This window comes from Microchirus variegatus, assembly GCF_963457635.1.
Source record: "Microchirus variegatus genome assembly, chromosome: 5".
NCBI lineage: Eukaryota > Metazoa > Chordata > Actinopteri > Pleuronectiformes > Soleidae > Microchirus > Microchirus variegatus.
Window position 1 is genome coordinate 15,197,766 of NC_139806.1, and position 12,837 is coordinate 15,210,602.

Genomic DNA, 12,837 nt, shown 5'->3' on the forward strand with positions numbered 1-12,837 from the left:
GCAAGAGTGTGTGTGTGTGTGTGTGTGTGTGTGTGTGTGTGTGTGTGTGTGTGTGTGTGTGTGTGTGTGTGTGTGTGTGTGTGTGTGTGTGAGTAGATCATCCTGACAGAACAGGTCTTTATTTCAAAATGGATCCAGTGAGACTCAGCACTGAATGCAGACTCTCGGGATCCAGTTAGTGAGGTGGTGGCAGGCGGGGGGATACTTTGCCACATTTTCTCTCTCTGCATAGAATTGTGGAGGCTTTATCAGGGACCACGTGACAGGAATGTTCAGTCCCACACACACACACACACACACACACACACACACACACACACAGAGAGGTTCATCTCCACTGCTGCTGCTCACATGGACACTCCTGGACTCTCCTCACCTGAGGGAGAGCGCTGCTCTCTCTGAATGTAACATCTGCTCTTTTCTCTTCTTTTTCTCTTCTTTGATTCTTTTCCTCTCCTACTCCTCCTCCATCACCTCCATCTCCTCCTCCTCCTCCTCCTCTCCTCATGGCTTGGCCGTGTATCAGCAGAGTGTGCTGCCTGGCTCGCTTGTGGGACCAGTTGGACAAGTCGGACCTCTCCGTTCCCCTGACCACGCAGAACTACTCGGACATCACGGAGCACGAGGTGCGCTCCGTTACCAAACAGGTCGCCGCCTCGTACCGGGAGCGCGCGCCGGGGAACGGACACGGGACCCGTGGATCATTCAGGGCAAAGAAGGAGGAGACGGAGGAACCCGGAGTGCCTTTCCCCAGCGTCACACAGTACAAGCAGGACTTCAAACCCTGGCCCATTCCCAGGAAGGAGAATTTCCCCTGGATCAGTAACGGAGGGAGCAGCAGTGTCTCACACAGTCCGGCGAACACTCACCTCAGCCGGGGTGTGAGAGTGGAGCGGGGCAGGGGGAGACAGGGGGAGGAGGAGGAGAGCAACACCAGCTCCTACAGGTAGGACCCAGTGGCGGGAAAGGGGGGGGGGGGGGGGGGGACGGGTGTTCAGGTGAAAAGTAGGTCATCCCTATGTCATAATTACTGATTGAAACAAATAATAATAATAATTCCATTTACACCAGAAGTTGGAACAGAGATTGAGTCAGATCAAATCTATGGTTCTCAAACTGTCGTATGTGTACCATCGATGGTACGCCAGCTTCCTCGGGTGGTACTTGGAGGAAAATCCAGTGTGTGAAGTACAGTCAGGTCCATAAATATTGGGACATCGACACAATTCTCTTCTTTTTGCCGCCGTACACCACTACAATGGCTTTGAAATGCTTTAATTTGAGGGTATTTAAATCCAGATCAAGTGAACGGTGTAGGAATTACAACACTTTCTATATGTGCCTGCCACTTTTTAGGGGACCAAAAGTAATTGGACGAACGAAACAATCATAAATCAAACTTTCATTGTTTAATACTTGGGTGCAATTAATTTGCAGTCAATTACAGCCTGAAGTCTGGAAGGCATAGACATCACCAGACGCTGGGTTTCATCCCTGGTGATGCTCTGTGAGGCCTCTACTGTAACGGTCTTCACTTCCTGCTTGTTCTTGGGGCATTTTCCCTTCAGTTTGGTCTTCAGCAAGTTCCACTTAGTTGCCTTGGTTGCTTTTACAGTATGCTTTGGGTCATTGTCCATCTGCACCGTGAAGCGCCGTCCTATGAGTTCTGAAGCATGTGGCTGAATTTCAAATCCATTGTAGTGGTGTATAGAGCCAAAAAGAAGAGAATTGTGTCCCAATATTTATGGACCTGACTGTATATGTGAGGAGGAGGATGATGAGAGAGCAAATGATCTTATTGGCAATAAATCTGCCTCCTGTGGAAAGTCTGTAGCTGACTTTACACCACTGTATTTGAACATCGATGATGATGTACTTTCTCAGATGGTACTTGGTGTAAAAAGTTTGAGAACCAATGCTCCACATGATATTTTGCACAAACAGCATAGATCTGACATGAGCAGGTGTTCCAGTTGAAACTTCCATCTAGGAAATGGGAAACTGGAACACACCACTGCACATTTAAATGTTGCAAACAGATTTTAATAGATCGATTTGTCTTATTATCGTAATATTTCAAGTTTACTGCATACCGTTATACAGACCAAACTGAATGTATATATAAGATTAGTAGGAAATAGCCTTTTAACATTATTAACATAAAGTAAAGTAGTTTCATGTCTGACCTTGTACAGGAAAGTTGGCCCTGAACAAAACTTACCTTAACTTACACACTGACCTGGTCAGAGGAGGAACAGTCAGAGTGCTCATACTTTGATGCTTATTAACATGCATTTAAAAAATGTTTTACCTTCAGGAAGGGCTGGTGGATAATTAAAGGTACAGTGCATAGTAGCATCTATTGTGAAGTTGAATGCTGCAGCTGAATATCTCTCACCCCAGCCTTCCCTTCCAAGCATGTAGGAGAACCTATGGTCGCCTCAGTTATCATTTAAACTCAAAAGGTGTGTAATTTGTCCATCAAAAACATGGTGGTCAAACATCGCAGCCTTAGACCGAGTCGTGGGATATAAAAGGCCAATTGTGTGGTCATGAAAACAACTGACTGATGTGAATTGTTTTAATCATGATTTTTGGAGTTTTGGCTCCGCCCCTGCCTCAAGGTTTAGTAAAGGTTACTAAAGTAGGATTCCATTAATCATTACACAAGCCAAAACCTATTCCTTCTGGGATACACATTTAACATATAGAAGAATTACAACATACAATAAATACACAAGACTATCTAACTACACGATTGTAAAATGAAGGACTCTAACAGAAGAAAAAGTATCATTGCTGGATCATTTAAGTTAACATACCGAACATTTAAGGCTGTAGTTCAGGGAAATAACAGTATAATAAGTATAATAATATGTGTCCAGCCATGGCAAAAGGGTTCACATGTCTACTTCGGGACATTTGGAGTTATTTACAGATTCCGAAAGTGTGATATCTAAGCTTTCCAACAATGTCAAACCCATGTCCATCTTGTTCTTATATTATAAGAACAACTTAAAGGTGCCATATGTAAGAATGTGGCCAAAAACAGTTACTACATTCAAATCCAAAATACTGAGGTCTTTTAGGTTTCATTTTCTGACGTAACTGGCAACCCGTGGTTGCTCGGCAGCTGAGACTCTACTGACTGCAATGATTGGTAGACGGCGGTAGGTGGCGCCACATGCCAAAACATGATTTGCAGTCTGCAAAATATTTTTTTTGTTTATGCAAATATTTTGTCTGTACTGTTGTTGTTGGTGAGTTCAGTTTGTTAGAGACTCAACATTATTCCTGAGTCTCTGTGACATATTAGGAGGATTTTATGGCCAGTTGCTTTAGATTTATTACATAATGCACCTTTAAAAATCAAAATAAAGAAGAAAGATAATAAATACATAACTCCAAGAAATGTCTGTGTGCACACAGAATTCCCTTCTGCATGAGAATAATACATTTACTGGTTTGAAGTTTCACAGTCTAATTATAAAATAAATGTCATTTGCGCATTCAAATCTATTTTCCTATCCTCATAATCACCTTACAACCCCTCAGTTTTAACATATGATCCACTGAGCTGCGATTCTTTATCCACTGGAAACTCACATGAAGACGATTCAGTGATTCAGTGTAACACCAAAAGTAATGATGAGACATTTAAAGACTGAATCCTCTGTGGTGCAGATTAATCAAGCTTTCATTTCCCCCTCACATCTTCAAACTTCACATTTTCACTTTCTAACAAAGAAAAGGTTCCTGTTATTGTTGGGGTCAATTTGACCCCATTCAGCGTTTCACGTCTTTAAAACATTATTTATATCAGAAATTATTCATTCATTATTCATTAGTCATTTTCTTGGTTAGAAAATTTGAGGATAACAGAAGATTTAAGCCGAATCCAAGAAAACATTGTTTTCAGTGCAGTTATTTCCATAGACTTTAACCCTTGGTGCACCTGTGGTAATTTGCCGTGGGAATTATACGTACACAACTCCTTATATGGACGTCCTGGGTGTGTGTGTTTATAGGTCACAGGTAGCGATATAAAGGTTGTGCATAAGTGAACTTTGAACTGCAACGTATTTCCAGATTTCACAAATTCAATCCAATTTTAAGCATTTTGAGTACTATTTGCTCAGGTGTGTTTATTTTGTTGGTGAAATTTTTCTTCTTTTTTTTCCATCAGATTGCCTAGGTTATGCTGAAAAAAGTGATATAAGACACCTCTATATTGCACATTGTTACTGTACTTTTTAACATAGTAATGGGGAAAAAGTAGCCAAAATGCTCCGTGTTCTGCTCTGTGGAAGCTCATGTTTACCAAGCTCTTGTGTGGAAAAACGAAACTGAGCTGCATGTAACTTATATAAACAGGATATAAACTTTCCTGAACCTCCGTCTGCCCCTCATGTCCGTCTCCTCCTCCAGGCATGAGTACAGGCCGTGGACGGGAGCAAAACCAGCCAAAAGTGCAAGAAAAACTCCCCCAGCTCAATATTCCAGCCCAGGCACAGAGTCCTCCCACCTCCCACTGTGTGAGACCAGCTACCAGGCCGCCTACAGTGTGGACGTCCACAGGTCCTCAGGGCTGCAACATCAGGAGCACGTCCTACCGTCTGCCGCCTCTAACGCACATCAACCTGCTGCTGTTGTCTCCCTGTCCATGTCCTCTGGCCTTCACGCTGCCGCCACTTCACCCGGCTCCTCCAGCCTCCAGCGGGACGTCGCACCTGAGAGGACTGAGCTCAGCGGAACAACTAAAGGAGAGGTAAGTGGTTTTCAGAAGTAAAGTCCAGAGTCAGTGATGTGACTGTTGTTTAGAGTTCACTCAAAGAGCAACACCACGTTCCTTTGGACCAAAGTCATCTTTCTTTCCCTCGTCTCCCCGGTGGCCTGATGCTGCTGCAGCGTCTCAGAGACGTGAGACAGCATTCTGTCTCTCAGTATCTCAAAGTGACCCAGCAGTTTTAAAACAGGCCGCACACTGTGTTAGATAAGACTGCGCTGGTGCTACACTCACTTTACTTTGCCCTGAATAGAAGACGTTGCGTACTGTATATGGACAGTTAGACGAGCCATGCTCTACTTTCAAAATAAAACAAAACTGCAGTAGGTAAATAGATTAAAGTCTGGAGTTAATGTAATTCTGACTTCTTGTTGGTGAAATTGTCTCGTCTCTGTAACTCTTTGTACCATCTGTGCTGCTATATTGACCAGGACTCCACGTAAGAACAGATCTTTGTATCTCAATGGGAGGCTTCCTGGCTAAATAAAGGATAAATGAAATAAAAACACAACATAAATAACAGTTTTTTATTTATTCCAACAGTTAAATAATAATGCACCAAACCACAAGGCAGACAATACAGTCCCGTTTATATTTCCTTCTCTCGTAAAGCAGTTGATCATAGACCGTTTAAGATGTTCATAAATGTTGTGAAATTCGACATTTGAAGGAAATAGAAACAGTTCAGAAAAGACAGCTGATATTCTTTTCTTTACTTTGGTCAAATACACAAACTTTCTGGGCTTCTGTCTTGTGCTGTATGAAGTAAAACAACTAGAAAAGCACTCAGAGAGCGCAGACCTCCGCCAAGGCAGCTCAGTGCCTACAAAATACACCCTGCCGCCGTGCAGCGTGTACAAATCACACCCAAAATGTAATCACTTGTTCCTGGTCCCATCGCGGACATTTCCTGAAAATTTCATCCAAATCCTTTTTGGACTTTTCGAGTTATGTTGCTAACAGACATACAGACAGACAAACTCCGGCAAAAAACATATACCTCCGTGACTTAAAAGTCCATTGTGTCTTCTCATTAAGGAATATTAATGCTTTGTGGCCCTGGGACATTTTTTAATTCAAAAAAACCTATGACCAGATTTGCATTTTCCAACAAAATGAAAGAAAAGAGAAGCAGATGCACAGAGACTGAAAGCTGAGGCCAAACTAACTGCAAACACGAGGTGAGAGGATTTACTCAGTTCAGTTCAGGTTGTTGCAGATTATTGTCGGATTAAAAAAAAAAAAAAAAAAAAAAAAAAAAATGAAGAGACCCCGCGGCCCTCAAGTGGTGGATAAAGTGGTAGGAAATAAAAAAACGAATGAATGATAAAGGAAGGGAGGTAACTCAGTAAGTGCCCGACACCACTCAGTACCATCCATCAGGGCAGAGCAGCGTCGGGTCGAACCGGTTTGTTAGAATCTCATATTGGAAGGTGTCACAGAAAGTTAGGAAATGTTTTTGCAAACAGCAACTTCTCTCTGTTTGAGGAAGAGTTCACACAGAACTGGACAACCTTTCTGTTTTTTTTTTAATTTACATTTTTTTTACTGATTAATGGCTTTTCCATTAAGGTGTAATGCCTGTCACTTAAGCCTGTGACGTTAATGGAGGTTGACGCGAGAGATTTCAACAGTCAGCAGGACACAGACTCTATTAATATCACGAGTGGCCCAGTTGAGTTCACCTCAGTGATGTGCTGCTGCCACCGAACACACACAGGTTTGCACTGCTATTCCTCTCAGGACACTGCAATGACGGCCTTAACAAAGTGTGATCCCCGATCTTAAACATGAACACTTAAAGGACTCAAATTATACCCTATTTCTCCAAGTTAACCTAGTTCCCTGGTGTCCTAATGAACATGTCTGTGACATGCTTTGGTCAAAATACCTTAAGGATGAAGCACCACAGCAGTTCAATCACCCTGCCAAAACAGCCCTGTTCAGAACGCTAGGTTTTGAGTGACTGTCTCTTAAAATGCAAATGAGACACAGGAAACTACGTCGGCGTCACTGAGGTGTCGGCAGCTAACAGCAGTTAGCATTTGGAAAAGCCATCATTTGCCGACTCTATATATAAAATGTACCCACTGGACACGTAAATCCTCTGAGGCTGGAACTCTGTGCTACACTGTGCAGACAAGAATAGAACACTTTGTGGACTTCCGCTCTTCCGGATACTATTGCCGTCATCTGCACTCTCGTGTTTTTTAGGGATAAAGCGGAGCTCCGCAAGACAACAATTACAAGAATGTCTCATTGTGACGTAACATAAATAACGTAAATAAAGTCATTCAATTCAAATTGAAAAAAAAACAATGAGTGCGGAAGTCAACGTCGCATGTTTTATCTCCTGTACTTGAACTGCGGCGGACCACAAAATCATGAGTGAGTCATCTTTTTTCACATTTTGCTACTCATAGGGCCTCCAGAGTCCCAAATATAGGTATTGAAATGATTAAAAATTGATGATTTGACATGTCTGATGTATGATTTTGCATAATATGTTTCCTATATTGTTAACTAACAGGAATTTAAGGGAATTAATGGGAATAAAGTGGAAATGTTCAGTTGTTGAAGATGGGGAACATAAATATAGTTGGTAAAAAAAAATATTGTAGCATGGATTACTATTATTATTATTATCTTGCCTAAAACAATCAAATTTGATGTGAATACGTAGTTGAGTATAATATGCTATTCCTCAAGTCACAGGGACGTAGCACTAACCATTGTGCATTCGTCCATCACATTTATTACACGTTTATTTCTAGAATTCTGAATGACTAAAGCTAAATTTCTGAGCCCACCACACAAACAAGACTATTGAAGCCACAGCGTTTGCTGTATTTAAAAAATTTTTTTTTTTATCCGACTTTTTTTTTAGACAGAAGGGGAGTTCTGAAAGGGAGAGCTGTACGAAATATTCCCGTCAACGTTGACGTTTTTGGTTGTTCAGTGAAAGAATGAAACGTTCTACGAACAAATAAATCCGCGTCATGTTTAATTTTTTAATTTAACTTTAGTTTAATTTAATTGTATCCTTTGGCAACTTCTACTCACAACATTTTTCATATTTATATATATTATAACATATATATTTATATTTTATATTTATGTTGGTATATGACTCAGTTACTTTAATTTATCCAAAATTCCCAGTTAATTCCCCAAATTCCCATGGAAAGTTTCCAATTTGGAATACGTGGGCGACGGTTGTTCAGTGTTAGAGCGAGTCGTCCTTCAACTTGAAGGATGTGGGTTTGATTCCGGGCTCTGCTCGTCTACATGCCGACGTGTCCTTGGGCAAGACACTTCACCCCACGTTGCTCCTGACGGCTGTGAATTGGTACGATAGATGAATGGGTGAATTTGAATTGTAAAGACTAGAAAAGCGCTATATAAATACAGACCATTTACTCCAGTATGCAGTGGAGTGGTGGGTTATAACACTGTACTGGCAACAGTCTGTGAGGACGACAAAGATACTTCATTTAGTACAGAGCAGAGAAGCTGATTCAAACAGACTATTTCGTTGAATGATTTAAAAGCTAAGTCCACAATAAGCTGCTAAAATCAAAATCAATCCGCTCTTGCTGATAAAGAACTTGAGCAGCCGTGAAATTCTCATTATGGCTCAAATCAATCTGTCAAATTGCGCACGAGATAAAAAAAAATCCATCACCAGATAAAAGCCGTCTTTAATTTTATGACACGCAGCAGACATTTTAGCGATTAGATCGAGCCGATGCTTTTGTACGATGAGAGCGCTGGAGGAGAGCAGATTTATGAGGACGGGCGGTGTAATCCACACAGTTCGTCAGGGGCCGAGTGAGACAAAAAAGTGGCGACGGTGAAGCACATTTAACATGCTGAGTGGAAAGCTCAGCAGGAAATCCTTATTATGGGCTGTTTCACAGTCAGTTTGGAGACAGCAGTTCAATTACAATGTTGTACAGTTTCAGCGCTGAAAAAATCCTGCCCAAAGTGACCATGGACACAACGACTGGAGCTCAGTCAGAGTAACACGGTGCTTTTTTTAAAGAAGGAAAATAAATAATACTCGTATTACAGCAGCAGTATTTAGTGTAATATTATAAAGTGGTGGCGAAGTTCATGTTTACACAGTAAAACTATCTTTACTAACATGGAATCTGTTAGCAAGGAAGCTAGCAAAATCAAGTAGCATTCTAGGTCACTTTGGTACATGATAAAAGATGTAATTTTACTATTAAATTAAGAAAAAATAACTATACACAACATACAATTTCACCGAATGCAACATATTCTCATGTGTTATTATAAACTAACAGCTAACGGTTATATTTGGAGACGTGATACATTAGCTTGGGTTAGCATTAGCATTAGCTTCGAGCCACTGGACAAACCTGCTTCACTTCAGAGCGCGGCACATCGCGGGATGGACATGCTGCCGACAATGGTTTTTAAACTATGCTGAGGTTTAAACAGTCACATTATAAAAAGTTGTTTTAATCTCAATAAAATATCACAGCATACTACTCTGCTGTTTCTGTACCAAAGAGGCTCGTATACGGTAATTTTTGTGTCATTACTTCTCACGCGCAGGCAGTTTTCTGCAGCCGTCAATGTCAGCAATGTCATTTCACCAACTAAAAATATTAGTGGCCCTTATTTGACTTAATACAACACACAAAATAATAATATATGGAGAAACTAAAAAGCACAATAACTGTAGACACAAAATCAGAAACAACATTCTATACAAAAAACTCTTAAAAACAAACTGTAAGCCTTTGTTGATGTCGTCTATTAAAGTTAGAATATGTAAGAATTAGTAACATGTAAAGGTCAGACTGCAGATGTAGGTGAACTACGGTGGCCTCCACATGCCAGAAAGGATGTTCTGTCTCTTCTGCTTATTGCTGTGGAAACACAGCGGCGGCACAAGATGGCTGTGACCTTTGTAAAGTACAGGCTGCGTTCACATTAGCAGGCTGAACTGACTTATACTCTTGTCATGGCTGCGTGGAAGTCACAGAACGTCCGATCGTGAATTACAAAGCAGATTTGTGTCACTTCAGTATTTGGTCCTACATCAGATATATACTGAATATACTGATATGTAGCCATTGGACATGAATGAGGATATTCAGATCAGAATCTATGCCTTTCACCCCATGTCAGCTGAGACTGGGAGCAAAATTCTAAATTTCAGCCAACCTTTTTCAAGTTTAATGACTCACTAATAACCAGACCTGGTGTTCATTATTAACAGCCATAATTTAAGATAAGACGAAAACTAGGCGACTTTCAACCCCCGTGAACCTCATGTGGATGATAAAGCAGTAGAAAATGGAGTTACCATTACTGAATTCCCCCCTATGGGCTCAATATAGAAATGAGAACAATCAAATGTGATCTGTAATGAATCAGATTTGATCAACATAGCCGGTAATCTGAAAATAAACCAAACCACTCTCCTAAATGTTACACACTGGGCATTTTATGTCGTTGTTTGACGTTTATTACACTGAAGACGTAATGCAACTGTTATTGTCTTAACACGACTCTGTTTTCAGGTCCGTCCATTAAACTCTACCTGGACCTGATATAAACGATTAGAATCCTCTGCAGCTACCTCCCTCTTTCCTGCAATGTTTTTCTCTCTCTCTCTCTACCTGTTTTAGTCCTCACCGCTTCACATCTACACCCCTAAAGCCAGACGCTCTCTTCTGTTTCTCTCCTCTCTCTTCTTTCACTTGGACCTCGTCGCTTTTCCCACGCTGCCCAGGACTACAGACGGGTGTGCTGGGCCAAGTTGGCAGCTCTCTCTCTCTCTCTCTCTGTGCTTTCAAAAGGAGCAAAGCAGAAAGAGACGGGACGGGGGGGAAAAAGGATGAGGCGAGAGGAATGAGATGCTGTGTACGGTAGTGAAAAGGCAGGGAGGAGGCTCCATGTGATGGATTATCTGTTGCGGTGCATAACGCTGCATCAGGTTCAAAAGAGAGCTGGGGTTGCTGCTGCTACACAGAGCAGAAAACACAGTTTCTCTGTGGGTTGTTGGGGTGGTGGGTGGACGAGACTGACACAACAGGCTGACTATGGGAACAACGTGTACTGGCTTCCCTGCCTCCCACAGCTCTGTATGTCCACACTCGAGAGTATACATTAAAGAGCTGTTGGAAGAGCAAAGTGTGATAAAAGCAGCATCCATCCATCCTCTACTGCTTTATACACATGTGGGTCGTGGGGGTCGCTGTGGCAATCCGAGCTGACATAGAGCGACGAGAGCTGCAACTAACAACTATTTTTCGTAATCTACTAATCTGTCGATTATTTTCTCTTATTCTACCTGAATTGTACTAGCTCCTACTTCAAAGCGTTCCAGGCAATTGAACTCGAATGCTAGAAAACATGGACGATCGCGGCGCTTTTGCTTTATGTTTGAAGATTCTACCCTTAATTTTGGTGAAGTGGGGGTTTGGTCGATCAGCCCCAACTTCGCTGGTAGGAGGTCCCACTCTGACAGGCATTCCAGTGCACTTTTTGTAGTTGGAGGTAGGATAAGTCCCATGTCTAACTGGTTTGGATGGGCTCTGGAACGCACCATTAGATCCATAAAATGTCAGAAAATGTAAAAAAAAAGAATCGGTTGATTGGTGAAAATGACGATGTTCTCGAATGTCTTGTTTTCCCCAAATCTGCATGTTTTTGGACTGTGGGAGGAAACCGGAGAACCTGGAGAAAACCCACGCACACACGGGGAGAACATGCAAACTCCATGCAGGAAGGCCCTTGTTCTGACTGGGTCACAAACCCAGGTTTTCTTTCTGCAAAGGCAGGAGTGCTAACCACTACGCCAACCGTGTGATATAAGCAGCCACCCTTCTAAAATGAAGTACCACAGCTTTTCAGTGACATATCGTATAATAGCTTTAAACTATGTGACTCCACCGTGGCAATTCTGTGGTCAGGCTGCGAGAAACAGCTGCCATAAGCAGAACACAGCAGCACTAATCGGGAACGAGAAATTCAGTCATGGTTGCTCAGGCTGTGACAGCGGACCTTATGCTTTTTAACAGCACAGCCCAAGCAGTCTCTTCTCATTTCATGAGTCCACACTGGTGATCACACAGCTGCTGCTGCTCTCTCTGGTTCCTTCTTTGATCAACTTAAAAGCTGCTGACTTGTTTCTCTCTCTTTCATCTTAGGAGCACGTGGTGAGGACTAAGATCCCTCCGAACACGTCCGCGCTCTTTCAAAGTGGATCGAGAGTCTGAGCGAGGTACGACGTCCTCGCATTTTTTTGGAAACCGTTTCCCACTTTCAAGGAATCAACCGGAGAATGGTTTGCGTCCATTTCACACAACACAAGAATCTAAATCTATGCAAGGGAATGTACTGTTGAAACGCCGGTGGAGCGGCGTTGAAACCTGAGTGGAAATAATATAGACACCCCCTCCTCACCTAAACACTCCTCCCTGCCTGTTGCTATGGAAATGAACATGCATGAAATGTAATAATTTTTTGGGAAAAAAAGCTTGTTTTTGTTATGGTTATAGAGGCACAAAAAACAGGCTGTTGTGTGTGTTTGTGTGTGCACATAAAGCCGAGTACGCTGAGTGACAAAGTGTTTGCTTAGAGTACTGTAAGTGTTGCTAAACGCCTGCGAGAATTTCCTCAGTGCTAGAAAAAAGTTTTAACCACTTTCTCAAAGTAGTATTAGGTCACACATTTTGTAAATCTGCTGTTGGAAGAAAGAGCGAATATCGACGTGAATGAAGTGACAATAAAAAATTATGTCTTTTCAATTTTAAAGCCGACTTTGACTGCTGTGACTGACAACTGGAAATGGAAAATGTCAAGTATAAATCGGTTTTAGTTTAGTATAAATAATGAGAAGTGATTGCAATTAAATTCCATTATCCTAAAAGCCAGGGAGTATGAAAGCAGATGTAAAAATCAGAATCAGTAGAATTAGCTAATAACCAACATTTCAATAGGGACTCTATAAAACCTGAACCCTTCATAACAACCCCTGATTTGTTTATTGTCATTTATTTACTTGT

The 12,837-nt window shown here is 41.7% G+C and overlaps 1 protein-coding gene across 1 annotated transcript; it reads left to right on the forward strand.

Annotated features, from left to right (window-relative positions):
- Positions 1-506: 506 nt before the first annotated feature.
- map6d1 (MAP6 domain containing 1) lies at positions 507-12,048 on the forward strand (the record flags this gene model as incomplete). The annotated part of the gene is made up of 3 exons (XM_083890553.1): positions 507-946; positions 4,429-4,768; positions 11,980-12,048. The coding sequence occupies 3 exons, from the start codon at positions 507-509 to the stop codon at positions 12,046-12,048; spliced, it is 849 nt and encodes a 282-aa protein (XP_083746679.1).
- Between the last annotated feature and the right edge of the window lie 789 nt (positions 12,049-12,837).